Source organism: Camponotus vicinus, unplaced genomic scaffold (genome assembly GCF_025532165.1).
Source record: "Camponotus vicinus isolate PSW18456_S1 unplaced genomic scaffold, iyCamVici1.0 SCAF_6, whole genome shotgun sequence".
Taxonomy (NCBI): domain Eukaryota; kingdom Metazoa; phylum Arthropoda; class Insecta; order Hymenoptera; family Formicidae; genus Camponotus; species Camponotus vicinus.
This window is the reverse complement of record NW_028141978.1, coordinates 11,524,556-11,548,405: the sequence shown is the minus strand read 5'-3', so window position 1 is coordinate 11,548,405 and position 23,850 is coordinate 11,524,556. Positions and strand designations below refer to the sequence as shown.

Genomic DNA, 23,850 nt, shown 5'->3' with positions numbered 1-23,850 from the left:
TACATTTTTCATTTGTGTACAATTATTATTTTTTTTTTTTTTTTATCGCGCATTAATTATTTAGCGCATCGCTTTTTAAATGCGAATGCAGTTTTTTGCAATCTAAAACTGGCATACTCGAGAAGCGAATGTTTTGTCTTCTTGTTAAGTTCATTGTTGCGTAACACAATAATTAATCTCCATTATTTAAATGTATTTTATAAAGAGTAGATGAAAAATGTGTATGAGATTATCGTGGAAAAGAGAGGGACTATGATGAATGGCACTTCGAGATAAGTAAATGCACCGCGTAAAATTACGAGATGATATATAAAAATTTGAAATTTTTATACCGTAGAATGTAAAGTTACGTTTATCGGGCTTTTTACTCTTTTTTCGCAGATAAATTATTATCTATCCTTCAGAGCGATTTTGTTAACTGAACCAATTTATAAACTAACAAGCCTTTATAAATAAATCGTATAAATCGACATTGAAAAGTTACATCGAGCGTGTGATTCTCGCCAATAAAATATCGCGCGAAAAAATGTATCGCGATCGAATAATTACGTTTCCGTTTCGCGCGTTTGCAAACGTGTCAAATATATCGTTCCCCGATTTCGTGGCGATTTTTTTAAATAACGCGAAAGACCCGAGGTATATCTTATCGGTCCGATACTCGCTACAAGATTAAGCTAATTGACAGCTGCGCGGAAAATAATTACGGACCGTCCGGTGGACATACGCTTAATCGCATCGCGACAATGGCTAATCCATACTGCGCCGGTTCACGCGACAAAACGACCTCGGTCGACGCTACCCGATTTGCATGCCTGGGTTTATTTGTCGCTCTTGGCGGAATTGTCAGACACCGCCGTTTGATCGAGATAGATTCGGGGACGAGAGGAGGGGGAGAGGGGGGTCGTGGAATTCTTTCCAGGCGAGAAGCTCGTTTCACGGGGATTCGTTCCGAGTTTAACGAGTGATCTCACGAGGGATGTTACGGCCGGCTACCCGGTACGCGTAATCCCAATGTAAGAAAGACGAGGGCGAGGAAGATGACAACGGTCGGGGCTCTTACCTGCGACTGTGAGAGTGGCGTTCCTGCTCGGGACGGATCCCGCTTTATTCCGCGCGACGCACCAATATACACCGCCATCTTGCTCCTTCTTGCCGTGCATCACCCGCAGAAAGAACAGGGATCCCGTTGGCAGCAGGACCCGATGCGACTTGGCGTCGCCCGGCGACGTCTGCACGAGCTCGCCGTCCTTGTACCACTCTATCACCGGTTCGGGCTTACCCTCCGCCTTGCAGTTCAACGTCACCGGCTCATTTTTCGCGACTATTATGTCCGACGGGTGCTCGGTTATCCGTGGACATTTCAGTTGCCCTGAAAAAATAAAAGGGCAAGCGGTGACTCTTTAGCGGATCTCTCCTCGACGCAGCGCGTCGTGTCGTCTCGCCGATCTAATTAGTTCACCCCTTCAACCGGAGATATTTTCGCCGCGGCATTGCCTTCTTTTATGTTGAATTGTTTCGTCTTAAGTAAGAATAACGAAGGCTAATAGCGTATGATTAATGCCTCTCGTGATATTTTAAGAGTAATTATTTATTTTATTGATTCGACAAATTTTACATTTAAATAATTTTATCACGCACGCACACATTTATTAAATATAAATATTATTAATTACGAAATGCAAGCGAATAAAGGAGGACGAACACAAAAAAAATGAAAACTGAGTAAAAGATGTCAAACAATGATTATATTTACGGGTAAAAAATTTCCAAACAATGAGATTAATTAATTTTTGCATGTTAACTATATTAATTAACTCATGTTTTAAGCTTATTTTGCAAGCATGTAAATTAATTAAGATATTTCGGTAACGATTAATTCAGAAATAATTTGATATTTTCGAGTTGAAACTTTTTACTGGTAATCATTTTACACTGTTGAACAATTATAATATTATTAGTGTTGATGTATCTAAAAATAAAAAGAAATTTAACATTTTAAAATCTATTTGCAGCATCTCGTTCTCGTAAATAATTAATTAGTAATTAATTCTGGCATGATCGCTCTTTGTTTATGATTTGCAAAATTCTCGTTTTAAATAACTAGCATAATGTTAAAGGACTTCATTTTAATATCAATTTCCTGCTAATGGTAGAAACGATAAATTCAGGATTAAAGCAACAAATTACCAATAAACTAGCGCTCAATTATCCTACACACTCGAATTTAATTTTTCGCGATGGGAAAGAAAGGCGGATTAACGGAAGTTACATAAATTTTCCGTTGTTTCTCGTGTCTGATATACACCCCCCGCTCTCGAAACACCGCATGCAACATATAAATTTATTGGCACGTCGCCAATATTAATCTTACGAGGAAGCTGCCGCCTTGCCAATATTAATAGAATATACAAAGCCGATGTTTATGTACTTGCGCGATCGAAAGCTTTTCTTCACCGCGCCATGAATTTTCCTCTTATTTCGCGCTGACTATCCCATCTCTCGACTCTTCTCAATTTTGTATGGAACAGCGGTGCGCGAAGGTGCGCACCGTGATCTCGTTAATTTTCTAACACGTCGTCGTAAACCAGCTCGGAAAGAAAAATTAAATCAGGCTTCAATCTGCCTTATTTTTAAGCACCGTCTCATAAAATTTTCAGTATTTAATGCTTGTTGCGCGCACAGCATCAACAGAGGAATTATGCAGAACGGTAAAGCTTGCGTTTATATAGTAAAAAATATGTTAATGCGAGATCCGCAATTTGTATCCGCAGCGCGATGATATTAAATCCACGTAAACTCGATTCGACATGTTTACGAGTCACCGCAATTAGCGGCAATATAGAATCGTATTACTAGGAATTAATTCAAATAATGCAGGACATTTACGACGCATATGCGGGGACCACGTTTCTAGCGTTAATTAATTTTAATTCAATTATTCTCGTTTTTATGCGTGACCGAAGAGAGTGATTTATCGATAAATGCGAAACAACGCGCGTTTTCATCAACGCGGTATAAACAAATCATAAACCGATTTTCCCTGACACACTGTGCAACGCTTTCCGGCCCCGCTAACATTATATAGCATCATATGCCGTGACATTTTATAAATAACGAACGTACAAATTATGCATCGCGATAATTCAAGCAACCCGACAGCCGCGTGAAAAAAACAGCAACCCCATTAAAAGTATTATTTTCAATTACATTTGGCACATCGCGTTGATTATCGATGGCTCCCAATTTCACGCGTTTCCTGCCCTTTCGGAAAAAATGTCAAGAGCTACTTTGAGATATATATCCTTCTGGCGTGCAAAAGCCGTTTAAAACAATTTTGGAAAAACCGCGAGGATAAGAGATGAAATTAATATAACGCGCTAAATACAAATAATTCACCGAATAATTAAACGCCTCTAAACTATTACGCGCGCGTGGGCGCGACTATATCGGCGCGGGGTGCTTTTTGGTAAAAGGCGGAACAATAGCCGACGATATAGCTCCGATCGACAGAGGCTCCCGACACTCGCGCAAACGAGAGCGACCGTGCGGCGAATTTTTCGCTGTTCGCTCCAACAGCTACCAGAGATCGCGCCCGTCCATGCATTCCGCGTATATATCCCACCCGCTTTGACGCACACGCACGCATACCGCGAAAGTCAGCCGTGTATGTACGCGTCTGTGACGCGGGTGTCCTATTTAGATAACTGAATTATGGATGAATTATTGGCCGCCGGTGTATACGTAGTGCAGGTATATAATTTGATAATATCGCCGCCTCTGGCGTCCTATCTCCGTGCCACGAGATTTCGGGCCGCCGTGGTGGTATATGTCGCCCGCCGAACGTCCATATGCATTATGCGTGCGCGCTCGCTCGCATACGCGCATACTATATGTGCAGCGTTACGTGATGCACGCGAGAACGTGAACGTGAACGTGAACGTGAACGTGAATGTCGCGTCGCGTCGCGTCGGTGTAAGCGAAGCAGACGGGTATTAGTCATCGATAGTAGCTCGGATTACCTGTGGTTACACGCATTATTAGATCGACGCATCGTACTGCTGTCTAGTCCGGGCATTCCTCCGCGAAGTGCCTGTTCACGTACTACGCGTGTATCCCAATTTAATCGATGGAAGAGGAGAAGATGTCGATCGAGCGGCTTTTGTGTGTACAAAGAGAATCGATATCTGTTTATAGGCGGAATCGAGAGAGAAACTTTAAAGTTTCTCTCGGGGAAAATGATATCGAATGATGTAACAATGATTCAATTTTATATAATGTACTCTGTAAAAGTGAATCAGTGTATTATCACTGAAAAACAGTAAATAATCACTTATTACAGCAGTTATAAGTACAGCATTGTAAATCAGTGATATTTTATTGAAAGAATCAGTTAATAATTTTGACTGTTTCAATCAGTAATATTTCTCAATATCAGTAATATTTCTTTCGTTATTGTCGGTAATATTAAACTACAATTCATCTCTCTATCTGTTTCATATAAACTTAAAAATTTTATTTATATTTACTAAATATTTATTATATTAAAAATTTTATTTTATTTATATTACATGCATATTGAACTTGTTATTTTAAATAGATAACGAACGAATAATTTTCATTAAGTCGCCAGACATTTATTTGTCCGACTTATAAAGATCGATTTAATATCTGAAGCCTCTCTATTGAGATTGTATCAGAAATTAAATCGAAATAATACTTCTAATTTTAAATGTCGCTCTTTGCAAACTTTATATAATTCTTATGACTAAAATTAAATACGAGAGAGATAGCAATCGTAGCGGTAAACGAACAAACTAGCGATTACTGGTTTTACAGTGAAATTTACTGGTTTTACAGTGAATTTTATTTTAACTGACCATAATCAGTGAGATATAAGATAAAATAACAAAAAAGTAAGCGTTCCCACTGAAGATCAGTAAAATACTCACTGATTCTCAGTGCAATCTTATTTTACTGTTTAAATTAGTGATATTTTCACTGATTCACTTTTAGAGAGTATGTCATAATTTCTACTTATATAATTTATATTCGAAATGAAATTTTAATATTAAATTGAAATAGATCTAGGGTATGATTTATATTCAGCTAATAATATATTCAATTAACGTTGTTAATCTTGTTTTCTCTATTAAAAGAACTCGTATAATTTAATTGACATAGATATTAAAAAAAAAACGTTTTAAATAGTTTTTCATTTTAAATAATTAAATTTGACGCGCTTTTTCCCTCTTTCGCGAATTATCGCGCTATTATCGAGCCGATGATTCTCACAAGTGCAAAAAAACGCAGGTGCAATCTTTCGGTCGCTAATGCGAGTAAAGGGCGACGATGCAGGAGAAGGAGAAAAGTGACGAAGCAAATTACACAAGTGTACCTACTATTAGCCCGTTATAAAGGCCCGTGGATGACTTCCTTTTTTTATTACAGCGATATAACCTCGCTGGTGTAAGAAATTGAGATCCCGCCGAAATCAAAAAGCGCACGAAGAATGATAAAAAAAGCAGCTCAATAACACAAGAGCGAAACTACAAGAGCTCGCTTAGCCTCGGCGGAAGCAACAAAAAGCTACGATTTTTTTATATCTCCATCGAATAATTCTGAATAATAAATATATAAAACTTATTTTTTTAAAGTAGAAGAGAAAAAAGTTTTTAAATATAATTTATAAAGCTGGGCAAAAATTAAGTAAATATTTCTGCTTTAAAAATATTTTCCCTTTTAGAAATCTCTACGTTGAAAATTTTTTTCTCAGTTATTTTAAAAAATAAATTCCATTTATTTTTACGAACCGCATATTATTCGATTCACTACCTTTTTCGATTCAGCAGTAAATTCAAGCTCATGATATCAATGATTAGATAGCAATTGACCTTTAAATATAAACTGTCGAGATTTAAATTGGCCTTTATCTCGGTAATTTGCGCGATTTTCTTGGCTTCGCTGTTCGGTATATGCGTTTTGCAAGCAAAATACAAGTAGATTTGCGCTGTTTGTAACTCATTATCATACCAGTTTCCACTTTTGCTATCTCTAGAGCATACTATGCATGTGTGTGTGTACGTATACGAAGAAGGCCAGCCAGGCGTTATATTCACTAGTCATTTACCTCGTTGCCATTGTGTATTCACTTAGCTTTCTCGTGCGTTTGTCGCACAAGGTTAACGTAGCTATAATCCCTTTCTGTATTTTATTTAAACACAGACGCGAGTAAATTATTCATGTAAAACGTGAAACAATCTTGGTTTTCGAAATCCTTTTTTTTCCGAGGCACAGCGAAGGAACTTAAACGTTAAACGTCAAACAATTTCTCGCGTAATATTGAAGTTTTGTAATTCTGAAAAAATTGTAAATACGTTATTCGTCGACTATATGATTGCTGTTGAAATATCGGTAGTTAATTGCGCTCACACTCGAATGTTTTATTTAATTACGCCTCGTTTCTCTGCGGCTCTGGTACTCGGAGCCTTACAAACGCACCGCGTTTCGCATACCAATGTTTCGACGAGGATCTCCAATTTAACGTAACTTTCCCAGGTCCATAAAATTTAAACGGGGATCCGAATGTGCTCGGGATGTCGAATGCCGCTTCTAACATCGGTTAGACATCCGGTGGCAACACAGCGCTAGCTGCACAACGCTTAATCCTTTGTTTGAATTATTCAGAGATGCATGTTGTAGCGGTAACATGGGCGCCGAGCACTTCCAGAAAAGAAAACGGATACCCGCTTTATATGCAAACGAAACTAAATACGTTCACGTGCCATCCGCGGCAAGGCGAGGTATCCCGATACGAGGCGGTATTACACTCCCGAGGAGAACAATCGCGTAGTCGGGAAATCATTTGCGCGCGTATCAATTTTTCGGATTTTTCGCGACTCCTTCGATTTCAGGGGATCACGAAATTGCGCGATATTCCGACGCGTAACACCGCCGTTCCACCATAATCGGATTTCTGTCGCTGCGAATGCTCGTGCAGAATCGCTCGATATCTATAAATCAGCATAGTGCGCTAGGTTATGCCAACGGCGCAGATTTATATTGGTCACGTATGCGTATGCGCCGCATTTACCGATAAATTGCATTTGTGTGTGGTACTTCTCGAATCGTTAAAATGGATAGAATTTATTTTCTCGCCGAAAAATATCGACTTGCAATTCGCGAAAGAGCGAGCCGTTAAAATTTCACTCGCGTGTTATCGAGATACTACTTTTGATCGGGGAAACTGCAATTTTTCTCCCTCTCTCTCTCTCTTTCCTTTCCTTCCTCCTTCAAACAATCGCCGCGACGATCGCTTATGAGCTATATTTAAACATTAGAAGGATTAAGATTGTAAGTTGCAGCTAAACTAAATTTGTCTCGATCCGCGTGACTGCCTCGGTAATTTATGCATCGATGACCGAGTTCGACGTTAACCGATTATGCGCTCGGTGCAGGGTCATTGTATCTATATTCACATGCGCACTGTAAATACTTTTATGAGACTGTATAAAAATGCTGAGAAAAAAAATCCAAGTGGTTTAAAGACTCAAAAAATTTTTGTGAAAGTCGATACAAGTTTTTAGCTAGACGCCTATATAAAAAATTAATAAATATTTAACAAAACTTTTTCACTAATGTTTATCTCTTTACTAGAAAAAAATCATATCGCAAATTATATCAAAATTACAGAATTAATCAACGAAATTTTATTAAACACTTTATAATGTTAAATCATCGAGTAAAAAGCGATAATTTTTTTCTGCAACTATTCGTTGAAACATACGAGATAAAATCGTTTGATTAATAAACGAAATAAAATTGTTCGCAAGATTCGATAAATGGAGCAGATATATATTAGATTTTATGTGGCTATTGAACGCTGTGAAAGTTAAAAGGGCTCGATATTCGCGCGACGAATTAAACACGGGTCTGCAAAACAACAACGCGTTGGCGACTTGGAAAACTCACACGTGGATGTATATACGCGCGCTTGTTCATTTCCTCCTCCATTTCCGATGGCGCCATTTAAATCGCAACTGCCCTAACTAACTGGAAATCGAAGTCCCGCACGGCTCGTCCTCAAGGGGTATGTTGACAGAATGAGTGTATATGAGAGAGAGGTGGAGAGAGAGAGAGAGAAAGAGACGGAGAGAAAGCGCCGAGACCTATTTGCCACGGAGTTTGATTTGCCCCGAACAAGCGCGCATCGGGAGAAGAAGAGAGTTCCGTCTCTCACTTTCTCTATTGGCATTAATATATATGAGAAATTGCTCGAGAGAACCGACAAAAATCGATGGGCGCTATTAAACCTAACAAAGAACTGCTTGACGCTCTCGTGCGCGCGGTCAATTGCATAAGCGCGGAATAATGCAGTTTTACACAATGGAAACACGGAATGAAATTTGCAATTATAAACGGATCCATCGTTTATACCCTCATTTCGCAACGCCGTATCGTTACCATCCATCATTTACATTCGCGTATGAGATATCAACCGTAATGCGAGTAGACGCGAATGAAACGTATCGCGTTCATACCGAGAAAAAAGCATTTAGCTTTGATTTTATTAAAACGCGCTGAATTCGCAAAACCAACAATTCTCATCAATTCCGAGTTGAAACGAAATATCCACGCCCTGGGGATAGAATGTACGGTGGGGGGGGGGAGAAATCGAACAAAGCCCCTTCGCGATTTTGATTAATTTTTCGGTATTTTAATAGAAATATAGCTTTTATTTCTTTCTCGAATATCCGAAATTATCTCGCGATACAATATGAAATATCAAATGCAAATATTGACTTCGTGATTCGGATAATAATTTCGCGGAGATGTATCAGATCCCCGGGGATATGTAATTTGTCAACTTTAATACTTTCCAAAGCAAAGTTGTGGCGAAAAATTCGCATTTTATTTTTATCATGAATCGGAACGTCCAAATCTCCATCCCCTCCTCCTCCTCGCGACGCAAAATGAAAAAAAAAAATCGATTCTTCGGCAATATCACTTTTAATCCCGGCGCTCGCCTCGCCGTCGAAAACTTTGTTTTCACACCCCTGATTCTCCGCCCGCGGCGCGTAATTACATTACACCTACGTCGCAACAGATGTCATCTCGCCGTTGATCTATTAAATAACGTGATTTATGGGACGGTGCGCTCTCTCTCTCTCTCTCTCTCTCTCGATATCTCGGCGCTCTTTCACGCCCGGCTCGACTCGATTCGAATCAAGCCGGGTCGGAGCCGGCTCGCCCGGCCCTTTTCCTCGCGTATCTCGTCGGCCCTATCGCCGTTCTCGAGCGAGCGTTGCGAAGCTCGCGCACACGCCACACCGTTCCTCGCCAGGGGCTCCGCGATTTTCTTTTGTTCGCCGCGCGTCGTGCGGAGAGACGGGAAACAATGGTGGTATTCGCGGCGAAATTAAAACCGCCTACGGACTTTTCATATTCGTCCGCCGACGAGCGACGACGAGCGGAGTCTTCGCTCGTGGCTCACTTGCGCTAAATCGCCCCTAGGCGTTTCCTCGTTTCATTTTAGTTTCTCGCGTGTATCAAACGAGAGCCGCGTACGAGAGCTACGTGGGAGCCCCGTGTATATAAGGGGCGTCCGTCCCTCGCTCGCTTCTCTCCACGGATATTTCGGCGTCGTGTTTTTCACTCGACAACGCTGAGGCTCCTCGCGAGATCGTTTGGAAATTTAAACATGTTTTTCTTCGTCAGATTTAAAGAGAACAAAAATATCGCAAAAGATATTCTTGTTTACTTGAAATAGATTTTCGAGAAAGGACCCCGCGGAATCCTTATGGAAAATGGCTTTCGGTCAAATGTTTCGAAACTTTGCAAAAAGATAGTTCTCAACATGTAGATTAAAAGTGTTCATGGGCATGAAGCGCTAAAAATTCGAGATTTTCAGCTACAGCCATCCAAAGTGGTAGATTTTTGAAGGAGTTTGAACCAATAAGGTTGATTTTTGGGCCAGAGCTTCGCACTTTTTTGATTGCATATTTGTATAGTTGCGGTCGAGAGCTTTCCAAAACACCCTATGAAAAGCTTTTTACGTTGGGGAAAGTGAAAGTTATAAGTCCTCAAAGTTTAAGAAACATAGGCATGTAGGAAGCATGAGAATTATCAAGACTATCTGATTTATGATTTTTTGTGCTAAGTAGACTGCCTTAATTGTGTGTGTGTGTGTGTGACAGATTGAAAATATATACATGTATTTGTTATTTTATTCTCCTCTTTTTAAATACAGGCTTGGAACTGTCAATGGCAGAGTTACTTTTTTTGTTTTTTTTTGCTTTGTTTTGCTTTTTTTGTTTCTACAAAACTTTTGTATTTACTACTTTTTTGTAAAACCTCACCCAACTAAGATAAGCTACCGTTGCCGAACTGCGGAATATGCTGCAGAAATTCAAAAATCTACCACTTTGGATGGCTGTAGCTGAAAATCTCGAATTTTTAGAGCTTCATGCCCATGGACACTTTTAATCTACATGTTGAGAACTATCTTTTTGCAAAGTTTCAAAACATTTGACCGAAAGCCATTTTCCATAAAGATTCCGCGGGGTCCTTTAAACATGTTTTTCTTCGTCAGATTTAAAAAGAACAAAAATATCGCAAAAGATATTCTTGTTTACTTGAAATAGATTTTCGAGACATTTTCTTTCCAAAGTTAAAACGATTAAAAATACGACTAGTTTTGTAATAAGATTTTTGTATCGAGAAAGTCGAAAGAGTGCAAGTATATTCGAAGAGTTTAAATTTACGAGATATTTCTATTACAAGACATTCTATCTCCGTGTCTTACAAGTACTTGATCTCGTCGGCGGAAATAAGCAAAGACATACATCATAGATAAATATCCGACACGCGGATAATTAATGTTTATTTTCGAACAAATTAGCGAGATTGAATCGTTGAAAATATTCGGGAAATAGGGAAGCTAGCTATTTATTATCCGCGTTGGCCGAGTTATTTACGACACCGCCGAATTTTAATTTTCCCAGCAATATTACGCTTGTTTCCTCGCAGCAAGAAAAAGATATGTCGGATTTTGTTAATAAAGCACGATTTATTGTATTTAGTTGATTTGTAGCCGGAAGGCAGCGCGATTCAATGGAGGGTTGATTCGTCCGGTACAATAGAGCTCTTCAGGTTTACCCCGTCGGGATAAAAACCGAATTCATCTCCTGTGGTGAACGTACGACGTGGCGCCGGCCGCGGCGAGATGCCGGGAAATATCCGTCCGACAGGAAGGAATTGCGTATGCGACTCCCGACAGCCGGAGACGTAATATTCTCATTGTCGGTACATAACAGGCGCCGGGCACTTCCGCGCGTTTTACGCCGCGAGGGACGGCAATCGATAAGTTTTTAAAGCGGATAGGCCGCGCTCTCGCGCTCGGCAGGAATGTCGAAATACGCACGTGCGCGATATAAAATAGAGCCGTCGCCCTAGTCGTAGATTCCGAATCTCGCGCTCGGTACTTAAAGTATATACCACTTACACGGACGTATCTAACGATATCGGTACACCGGGCTGCTCACGGCAAATGCAATTCCGAATTCCGTACGTACTCCGATATTTGGATATCGCTGCAGCAGGTCGGGCTTGATATTAGAATATTCGAATGATTCAGGCGACTTGAATTCTTTGAATATCGCATGCGCCAACGAAATTTTGTCATTTTTATTTCGCAAATAGAGTTTTCAGAATTTCAAACGCGTGAAATCCGCACGCGTTTATGTTTGCCTATAATATCGGTCAACGAATCGCGAATATATAATTCCGAAATTTTTCACAATTTTGGAAAAAGAATGCGGAGAGTTCATCGGGAAAAATTGCCGCTTAAATAAATAATATTATTAATAATAAAAAGTAAAAAATAAATAGTATTATAAATATTATTATTAATAATAATATTATTATTATTATTATTAATATTATTAATAATAGTACCATGCAAAATTTGCGAGATTCGTTTTACAATTTGTGAAGGAGACTAAAATTAAGATCGATCGTTGTCCGGGATACCCGAACAACGTTATCGTATCGCGACGTAATCGATTCGGGCATAACATTAATCCTTAAATAATGATACGTGGAGCGAGTGTTTTCCCAACCGGCGTTGCTAGTCTTAATAGCCGTTCCATCCGTTGTACGTCCGATGACTTGGCGTATGGCGTCACGACCGCGATGTCAGTATTGATTTACCGTCGGTTTGGTGGCTCCGGGCCCCGCTATCTCTCTTCATCTCTCCGATCCCTCTTCCCCCCCTCTCTCTCTCCCGCGCTCTCTGGCGCTTATCATTCCCATTCGCTCTAATTCGCCATTTCCTCCCTTGTTCTGCTGCGGGGAGGAGAGCCCAAAGCGGGAAGAGGCTAAAGAAAGACCGGGCGAGCCGGCCGTTAGATCGATCTACAGAGGGAAGGAGGACACTCGGAGTGCGCTCGCAGATTGGCGATGGTGGTTTCTCTTGCTTTCTTCCTCTCTCTCCCTCCTCGATGCTGCTTGATGACGACGATAGCGGCTACCATAGACGGAGGAATAGTTGCGCGATGACTCGGCGCGCGCATTTCACGCGCGCGCGAGCCGAAAGAAAGAGACGCGAAGGCCGGCCCCGCAGCTAAATGCGTGCGCGTGCGAGCGCACGCACGTGTGCGTGCGCGCGCGTGGGTGATCGCGCCGAGGGGGGCTCGCAGGCTGGAAGAGAAATAGAGAGAGAGAGAGAGAGAGAGAGAGAGAGAGAATATCGCCCATCTCTTTCTCGGCAAGCTTCTAAAGAATCTTTTGCCTCAGAAATACTTAATTACGGCGCTGCCGGTAGTTTAGTGTGATTTTAATTTGGTGGCCTCCGGGTTAGTTCCACTTCTCGATCGTTATCTCTTCTTTTGTGCGCCTGAAATTATTACGATCACGCGGGCTACGACGCCTTCGCTAACGAACGGGCTGATTTCTCCGAGGACGAGTGGAAGAGGCAACGGAATGCGCCGCGCGTCGCACACAATTAGATTTAAACGAGGGATCCGCTTTGGAAGAATCGGTTTATCGACCTGCCGGCAGATTTATCGCGTTACAGATTAATTTTCGATAACGCAATTAATAATTGATCTGCGATAACATTAAGTCGGTTATTTTATAAGTTAATTGTATATATTACTTGGAAACATTATATGCGCTAATCTCGCGTAATGTTATTATTAATAATTGATTATTAATGGATAATGAGATTTAAAAGGTGTTCGGTAATTCGCGTGGCAGGTAATAACGTTGTAAAAAATATCGGAATTCTTTAACGGAATTTTTGCGGAAAATGCCAGAATTGCTGACACTGGTCTTTCAAGTTTCTAGTATATGCGATGTGTTATTTCACAGCCTCGGGCTGAGAAAAAGTTGAAATATTTATACTTAAGTTAGCCACCGGAATACACACACAAAATGGTCTGGCATTTTTGCTTGCGCGGAAAATGGCGGTAAAGACTGGCACTCAACGAGTTAATTAGACGTCACGTTTCCATTGAAGTTTAGGTAATAAAAATGGGAATATCTTTTTATATTCGACGTTGATTAATTTGATAATTAGCAAGAGTTTAAATCTTGACATTAAAATCTTGGATTTAATTAAATAATAAAAGAGAAAAAGAGAGAAAAAGATTTTATCTACTTATGCTCAATTATTCATTCAAGATATCGCTATTTACCAAAAGTAAACGAGAAAAAAAGAGAAAGAGAGAAAGGAGGAGAGAATTTATCGTGCAACAATTCGTTGTACTTTGGCTGACGATATCGCGCAAATGATTAATTGAAATATTGTTTCGCATGGTCGAATACGCGAGTCGCGCAAATCCCGCTACATATATGGATAAAAAACCTGCAAAACTCCAGTCAAAAGAATTCAAAGTGGCGATTGATATCTACCAGATATCGATTATCAATGCCCACTATGGGCTTCGAAATACTCGGACCCCTAGTCAATTGCGTATTACGGATACCAATACCTTCGCATTGCGTATTATCGATACCCGGTATGCGTTCCGAGAGCTTTAAATCCGTGCTCAAGTTCATCGATCGCGGACTTAATAACAGCTGAGACAGCAGCAACGTGTACATAATACGCGTTCAAATAATAATACCTCTACGAAAAAACGTGATAAATGTGTCTCGTAAAAAATTGTTTAAAATTACTTTATTCCAAAATATGGATTTTCTTTTTCTTTCGGTATATATTTATTGATTCTTATTTAAAAATACTAATATATATTTCTATATATTTACATGAATTTATATATTTATCCCTCGCGTTTCCCTTGTGCCTTATCCTTGTACCACGTCCGACATGTACTAACGATCGTCGCGTCGAAATCACCCGGTATAAGGAGCAGTCACGTTCCAGGAGGAAAGGCGCCTTCGTGTGGGCACAGTTGTCGTTCGTTCGTCGACGAAGGGAAGGAATCTTGCGTACCCTTCGGGACTGCTCTTCGGCAGGGTCGCCGAAACTTATAAAAAAATAAAACCGTTTCAGGGAGACTAACGTAGGATCGTCGTTTCTCGGAAAAGGGTCCCCTTTTCCCGCCGCCGCGCACGAGGGAGGCTCATCTCTTCCCTACCACCCACGCCGAACCTTCTCCCCCTCCTCCCGTTCGCCCTTGGCTCCTCGTGCACCCTCTCGCCCTCTTTTCCCGTGCGCGCGCACGCATACACCTGTACCTAAAATGGCGATGGGTGGAAAGAAGCCGCTTCTCTCTCTCCCTCTCTATTTCTCTCTTTATCCATCTCCGTCTCTCCATCTCGTCGCCCCAGAAGAAATTGTCTTACGAGGCGCTCTTATCGATCGTGCGTTTTCCCCCTTGCGATTCTCTTCTTGCACCCCACATCTTCGGCCCTTACGGCCGAAAAAGGGAACTTAACGGGGTCGAAGACACCTTCGGGCCGTACATCTTTCACGAGTCCTGCCGCACGATATCCGCGTCGAGAAAGACGCCGTTCTCTCCCGACGAGAGATGGAGAATCAGCCGAGCAAGCCAGTGCCAGCATCGAAATTGTCTGGCGCGACAGAGCGGCGCGCAACATCGAATATTAAAGGCGCCCTAATCGCGAGAGACGGGATATAATAGCACAATAATAAGATGATATCGGAATATCGAGACTCTACCCTTCGCTCCGCTCGCGGAGAATATCGTGACATGTGGAGGGATTATCTCGGAGGGACGCTTGGAATATGCACGGAATGAGATTTCCATTTCGCGGCGTCAAATGAAAAGTTAATGGCATGCTTAATTACGAAATGGGATCGACATTAAGAAATTAACTTAGATATGATATAGAGAATCACTTTCACGGAATACGAGTAATAAAAGTTCAAATTTTCCTTGAATAGAGAGATCTTGGTTCGAGATCATTTCTATAACGTGGGAAATGAATAAGAAGACGGCGCTTTTGCCAGCAAAGTGTTTGGATTAGCCGAAGAAACAGATCAAGAGAGAGAGAGAGGGAGAGAGGGAGACTCCGAGCTTAGGTATACTTGAAGCATTCGCGTTTCATTTAATGATATTGCTACGATCTTTATCTAACCGCATTGAAATTTTTAGACCGTCGCGCCGTCCGGGCTCCTTTTGTGCCTCTCTTCCGCAACTACTCTCTCTCTCTCTCTCTCTTTCTATGCATTCATACGGGCCATCTGTGTACTCGCTCCATCTTGATAGAGAGGCCGACGCGGTATTATATCCGTAATGGTACTCGCGCGAAATAATAGGACCTAATACGCCCTTTCGAAACACGACGAACTACTCTGACGGAAATGCCTCTCGCAGAAGAGTAGCGCGCAATGAGAGAAGAGAGAACAAGGGAGGAAGAGGGAGAGAGAGCGCGTCTCACGTCGAAGCTGGCTGCTGAGCGAAGTTCAGAAAACATTTCTCGGCCGGCGAGGAAGCAAGGCCTGCAACGCGCGCGAACAACGGACTCCTTTGTCCGATATATCGCGCGCGATCTTCTGCGATCTCTCGGTCGCTCATCGTCGTCGTCGTCGTCGTCGCCATCGTCGTCGTTACGCGTGGCCGGCAACAAAACGTTAGCTGTTGCTCTTACAAACAACCGATTCCTGTCGGGGTCCTCCCAGTCTCCTAGCCCGGTTTCGTTAAATTAGTCTCTTTGATGTGTCATACGTGTCATGAGAGCTTTCTCTCTCTCTCTCTTTCTCCCTCTCTTTTGCTCTCCATCCTAATCGTGCGCTACTTTATACAGTGCTTTCTTTCAGCGCGCCGTAATAGCCCATGGAGAATTTCAGCTTGAAAATAAGCCGTTTTCCGAACATCTATTTTAATTGGCGAGAGCGCGCACTTGTGGAAAATCGCCGCAAATCGCCGTCATTCTCGTCGCAATTATTTCGGAGATAATTTCGTTGTTGCTCCGTTGCCGTTAAATATCGCGGAAATTAGGCGTGAAATTGAATTACTATTGAAGCGCGAGCAGCGCAGATCCGCCTTAATACAAAGTTGATTAAAATTATGAAACCGTATTTTACGTACAATGCGCGTCGAGCGAGAAGAAGAGAAGAAATTTTTACAGCGGAACAGACTCGCGAAAGTTTGTAACGCGGATGCATAAACATGCATGTATTTAATAAACTACCGCGAGCGCATTATATTGTGTATTTCCGACTTTTGCCAGGGCAAATACTAGCCCTATTACGAGCGAATCAAATAAACGAGACAGACATTTCCTCCTGTCCTCGCCACGACGAGGTGCTTTAGCAAGGCGGAGACAAGATCCGTCGCTATGTGCTTTATATTCTCGGATTTGTCGCGGGCCGCGAGTGCAAAGTCCCGACGCTGTTTTACATTCCACGGTTAAAGCGCGCCGGATCTCGCGCTTTTGTACCGTATGAAATAACGGAAAATCCTCCGTCGTTGCGCCTCTCTCGGCTCCTCTGACGGCGCGCCCTTCAAAGTCCGTCATCTTCGTTCGCCCATTAAATCCCGAACGAGAGAACAACGGAGGTGTTTGCGGTGGAAAACTTGAACCGTGTACTCGCTAGACTGCGTTAACAGTTTATTTAAATTTAACGACTGCCGCATCGTGAAACGTAAAATAGCGTTTTCGCCAACTTTTTAAGTCAAGGTCGCTGACCTCTCAGCCCGACCAATGTTCTTATTAATGACGCGATACGTTATGCATCGAGCGGTAAGATCTTGCTCGGAAAAATATTTAGATAAGCTCGATTCCTCATTCGAAAGACAGTTAAGGAAACAGAGTGCATTAAAGTAATCTTTCGTTACGGGGAGAGGGTAATAAAACGCGATATCTCGCGGAACATTTATATTTTCGTGCCACGAGATGGTGTCAAAACGTAAGGGAAGAAAAAAAAAAAGAATCGTACAGATACGACGTTCGCCGATTCTCAGGCGCATAATCGCCACGATTAATTCCCCAGGCCCGAATTCACGGGTGTTGCGCGATACGCGTATCTTGGCGCGTACGTGTCGCGGCTCGTGAAAGATAACGCGAAGTCACTTGTCATTTCGAGGTAGAGAAGGGACCTCGAGCAAGTTCTGATCGGCCCTTTTTAGTCCTCATTCGGATTTCTCGCCGGCAACGTGAGCGAGCGCAGATAGAAGAAACGAGAGAGTAAAAGAAAGAGAGAGAGAAAAAAAAAGGAGAATCGGTCGTGAGAATGCATCCTAACGACATGCGGCATATTTCATCGGAGTGCCCGATGCATTCGCGCACACGTGCCAAGGTACGATAACGCGAAGGTACGAGGCGAAGGAGCGTGATGAAGTAACTAACATTCTACTCGCGAACGCCGCAATATGCGAATGACAACGTACAGTCTTTCCGTTACTTCTGCTTCCCTCGTCGTGTCTTGGCATTCTCGATACACGTGTTTACGTTTTGCGAGATTTGCATCAAACTTCGGTACCGGTATTTTCTTCGGTATTTTTCCTAAAGATCTCGATAATACTTTAATCCACTTTCCGCTGAGAATTTTTTAAGGATTTTAACTTTTATCTTATCCATTTCTAAGAGATTTTAGATTTTATTTTATCAATTTTGAATATTAAATCTATCAATCTTTTCGCAAAAAAGGGAATCGAACAACCGTTGAACTAGATTCTTCACTTGGAAAAGATTTTTCTCTCTCGACTTGAATTTTTCATTTATCATATCCTTGGCAATTTTTGTACTTTTTATAAAGTCTCTTGAAAAAGGTTCGAACCAAATCGGGATTATTCTAAAGATTTATAGAGCATATCTTTTAAAGATTATTATTGAAATTATTCTCTGACACAGATGTACAGTTGAATTTGCCATTAAAATATAAATTCTATTTGAGGCGAGAATTATGAGACTTATAAGACTTATTAAGCTTGTCACATCTTATGTATTCTTGAAATTTAACTTAATTTTACAATACTTCGTTGATCAATTCGATATTCAATTATAAAATATTCAAACATATATCGAGCAGATATTTTGGTCGTAATTGACAATCGAGAATGAGATTTCTTCGCATTTCTTTATTCTCAGACTAATAAATATTATCTCTTTTATAAATATCTTTGAATAGATATCTACATGTGAGAACTATTATAACCGATATCATATTTTCCTCTTTAACGATAGAAAACTCATAATTTTTTATCAAATCTATTTTCTACTTACTTAGACAGAATAGAAATGGATGAACCAAAGTTAATAAATGACGTGACTGTAATACACTGCACGATACAGACGGTAATACACATAGAGGGTTCCTTTATAATTCAAACTCTATACATAGCTTGCTAAAGACCATATACGGAAAATCCGATCTATAATATCTGTCATTATGCCAGCTGGTCGAGCGTGATGTGGCGATACAAGACGACTCGCGCCTATCGCGATACATTTCAATTACAAATCTCTCGATAGATTCTATTATTATTACCTATTAGTTTCCATAATCTTTTAGAATTTAATTTACACATCAATCGCGAGCAATAATCGCAAGACAAATAAGCAAGCTCGTCCGAGCGTGACTCAAACTTTATCACGCTGTTCAATGCGACATGCATTAATTGCATCTCATGGGTATCAGTGTCCCGCAAAAAAAGATAGAGGGGGGGAAAAGGCGGGGGGAAAGGCTGTGCGCGATAGCGTGTTTACGCGAAATCACACTTTCACCGACGGAGAGAGAGATGTACTTTTTTTTTAGACGACGGGGACGTTGTCGCGAGACTGAAACTCTCGGCATTATCCACTTGCCGTTTTTACGACCGAGCCGCGATGCCGCGGAACAAAGACCATATGTACACGTCAGTCAGTCGCGAAACACTATCTTTAGATTCCTGCTATAGATGGTGATTAATTATTCGTGCGCGTCCGCGTTCGTTGTCGTCCGAGAGGGAAAGAGAGAGAGAAAGGGGGGGAGGGGACAGAAAGGAGAGGAACTGCAACCTAGTGGTGGTCGTCTTCGCCATAAATTATTCATCCGCGTGCCGTTTTTGTTTCGCCGGCCGCGTACGCGATATCCCGGGAGTGCGGGTGCATCGATAAAGCTGGAACTGGTTCACGAAGAGCGAAGCCTCGTCTTTCTCTCCTTCTCTCTCCCATCGCGTCGTTGTTGTTAGCCGCGCATTCGTGGTAACCTTTGACGATACTCGGCACCGAGTATGAAACGAGTCGGATATCCATGACGGTTTGGCTACAATTTCCGTTCCGACGTTAACTGCTCCGAAAGTTGTACCATGTAGACATATACGTCTCATTTGTGTATGTTTAAATTTATTTAAATAGATTTGAAAAAAAAAGAAATGTTGAAACGTCAATCAAGTCTCGGAATTGAGAGTAATTCAAGGATTTATGCCAATATATAAAAAAAAATAAGTGTAATATAATATAAAAAATTTGTAGCAATAATTATGTATAAAGTGTGTGAGAGGATGCAACTTATAATCTTGTTATATTCTAACGATTTAACGATAAATCTACAAATTTTAGGCGCGCACATGCGTACACAATATTAATGCTAAATGGTATGATTGACGCGACGATTTATTACGATACGAAGAATACCATCGAGCATCGTACATCGCGAATCGCGAATCGCGAGTAACCACGCCTAGTTGGCCGCATGAGAAGCGGTTTCTAGTTTGCAAACACTTTCATCGCAAATATGCTGGGAGGGATATCAACGGTAAAGGCAAAAATGTGCGGCAACGCGTTTTATGTCTCCCACATAAAAGGCAGGGAGCCCTCCCTTTCCCCGTCGAGTATCGACGGCGACGATTCGGCGCCGCGGTCGGGAAAATGCCTCGTAAAGTTACGCGATGCGAAAATTCGAATGCTGGCGTCTTTCATATCGCGATCGCACGGGCCAATATTCGCGTGTCGTTGACGAAATTTTCCGTCCGCGGCACCATCCGCAAGCTAATTTTGCGAAAACATACGCGTGAGAGAAGCAAAAAAAAGATGTGTATATCGAGAGTGTGATATGTATATTATATTTTGAGATAAAAAAATATAAGAAAATATAGGAAATATAAAAATATAAGAAATATAAGAAAATACAGTTTACGATATATATAAAGAAATACTTTCGACACATGCATCTTGGAGGAATCTTCCAAAAATAATTCAACTAAATCACGTTTTTAATGATACGTATTTTCTAACATGTATTTTTTATATAAAAAGAAGATGTGTATATCAAGAGTGTGATATATATATTATATTTTGAGATAAAAAAATATAAGAAAATATAGGAAATATAAAAATATAGGAAATATAAGAAAATACAGTTTACGATATATATAAAGAAATACTTTCGACACATGCATCTTGGAGGAATCTTCCAAAAATAATTCAACTAAATCACGTTTTTAATGATACGTATTTTCTAACATGTATTTTTTATATAAAAAGAAGATGTGTATATCGAGAGTGTGATATATATATTATATTTTGAGATAAAAAAATATAAGAAAATATAGGAAATATAAAAATATAAGAAATATAAGAAAATACAGTTTACGATATATATAAAGAAATACTTTCGACACATGCATCTTGGAGGAATCTTCCAAAAATAATTCAACTAAATCACGTTTTTAATGATACGTATTTTCTAACATGTATTTTTTATATAAATCTTTCAATTGCACATATTATATTCGTATATAAAATATCCTACGCGAACAGATTTTAGCTGCTTTTTACTGTCGATAATCTTTACGGCAATCCCGATGTTAACGTTAAAAAGTCCATCCGTGTCTGGCCGCCGTAAAAGCGACTTTAGCAAGATATATATATATACGTTAGCTCGTGTCTTACAAAACTGTCATTTGTACATCCCAGCTCAAACGCATCGCTCATTTGGGAGCCGGCAAATATGGCGCGAGGCTGAAAGAGAAAACCGCCTGTGCGTGAAAAGGAGTTCTAAAGGGGCATGAATAGTCGGAGGGACACGGATAGCTTCTTACGCGCGTCAACGCCGGGACACCTGCAAAAGCAAACGGCTTTTCTTCTTCGTTGTATAAACTGCGATTTCTTTTTTTCTCTTAGTCATGCATTGTCGGCGGCGGCGATTGAAGGAGATTAATCGCGTCGTGCGCGAAAGATCAATCGTTGTCCACGCGCGCGCACGTAATGGCCATTTAAAACGTATTTCCTATCGAGGGCGACGTGCCTCGGCGCCACGTAATAACCAATAACACGGCAACAATTACATCAAGAGTCGTAATAAAAGGTGAACGATCGCGCGAGAGGTAAAAAAAAAAAAGAAAAAGAGAAGAAAAAAGACGCCGAAACACGAGCGAGCACACACGATCGAGGAACGAGAAAGAGAGAGAATCTTGGAATTATACGAGAATTTACGGAACGGGATAAACTTGGCTCAATTTATCATTTACACATTGTTCAATGTGCCCTAGCATAATCGTGTCGCGTGCCGCTCACCCTTATTTCCAGCACACGCGCGTAATTATACATGGAAATCAATATAACGTCTTGCGTTCAACAGAGAATTGCTCCCGCATACCTCTTCGGGGAAATTGAAATAGTTTTGACTGAGCAATGAATATTATACTTAATTCGAAATTCCACAATAAACCCCAAGGGCCCGTTCTTCATCGTGCGTTGCAAAAAAAAAATGACCGACTTTTGCGATCGCACGTGATTGTCAAAATCTTCAATTATGTATCGCAAACATCGATAATATTGTCTGCGAGCGATGCACGGCGGAAAATCCACTTAATTCTTAATCCAACTTGATGCGCGCTCGCGACAAAATTATTACGTTATTCGTTTAAAAAAGTAAACGCGGTCTGAAAAAATAGCCGCGAAATATCTTGAAACGCTCGTTTGCACCACATACATAGAGAACGCAATGCGGTGGTCGCGTAAGAATGGAGATGTAAAGTTTTGCTTGAATAACGATAAACATCGCGTCGCAAACAAAAATAGAGCATCGAAAAAAAGCCTACCGCGCCTCTAGCCGTATCACCGTCTATTTTTAGACGGTCGCCGCGCGGAAACTACTAAAATAAATAACCCGTCCGCGTCGGAAAACTTTCCCTTAATATTCCTCGAATCTTGTTTTTCTTACACCCGATATCAGTCGCGTATAACGCGCCAGGTAAATTATATATTCGTGATCATTTAAGCATAAATCTGATCTTAAGCATAAATCTGATATCGAACGGAGAGCAAAATTTGCCGAGTGCTTTTCTACACATTACGTAGATTAAAAAAAAAAAAAAAAAACAGAAACACACATGCACAATTCGCACTGTCAGAAACAGAGAGTTTCCAGCTGCCACCGATTTAATTATAATATACTGAAATAACTTTATGAAAAACAATATTGTATTTTTTATGGTTACCATTCGAAAACGTACTGTGAATTTTTCATTTTACGATCAGAGAGCAAATATACGTCTGTAAAATAACTCGATATACCGCGTTGATTATAAAATCTCTACGTGAAATAAAAATCGGGTAAGGTAAAATTTAATAAACTCGTCGAAATTAGCGTGTATCATCATCAAAGGGAATAACTTGCGCCCTAATTAGGGGCAGGGTAAAAAGGGGGGAAAAAGTGAAAATCATTTGAGCAATATAACGAGTCAGAGTTCAAGATAAAAGTGATATCTCACAAGCTATCTGCATCGGGGTCAGATGTGCGCCTCCATCAAAGTAATTGAGGGTTAACAGAATTGATTTCGAACGAAATGATACTCGGAGCTCGTACGTAAGTATTAGTAGAGGCACGAATCGAAGCGCTCCTCGGAGACCTTTAATAATCGTTCCCCGTTTAAACCGATTTAAAGTTGTTTGTACTTTGATCGCGACCGAGTATTATTTTTTACACAATCGGGAATGCAATTAATAGCATTGACATTGCAATAAATTTCAACAACATCTTGTAATTGTAACTTGCGTATTTCAGAAATTACGGCAAGAATACAATTTATACGCGGATCACTCTCATTCTCATATGTTTCTTTCTTTTTTATTATTAAGGAATAAGATGGAAAAAGTATTTGCAAATATATCTCAATAATTCTTGATCGGAATCAGAACATATATTACTTTTTGTTTATCTTTCGCTCATGCTTCCTGTTTAGCGCTACATGAATCTTATCTCCCCTGTTTCATCTGTAATGCAAATGTTTGGCTACAGACGTAAGTTAATCTACTTCTAAATAAATACTGCCCGAAACTAGTAAAAGGATGCATCGTACATTCCTCGCTCGACGAAAGTAGAGGAGTAAAAAATCATGTTCCTTTCGCTTTATTAACTTTTTTTAACGCTCGATCTAGCGATAAAAAAGTGCGAGAGAGCTTCGAGTCCATTTTCGTCGATTTTAACCGGCGAAT

The 23,850-nt window shown here is 40.7% G+C and overlaps 1 protein-coding gene across 1 annotated transcript in view; it reads right to left on the bottom strand.

Annotated features, from left to right (window-relative positions):
• The window catches only part of LOC145973845 (roundabout homolog 2), a 107,253-nt gene that overhangs the window by 81,746 nt on the left and 1,657 nt on the right, over positions 1 to 23,850 (bottom strand). The window contains exon 2 of the mRNA XM_083103444.1: positions 1,061 to 1,369. Within this exon, the coding sequence (XP_082959570.1) occupies positions 1,061 to 1,369 (309 nt within the window). The remainder of the gene's footprint in view (positions 1 to 1,060; positions 1,370 to 23,850) is intronic.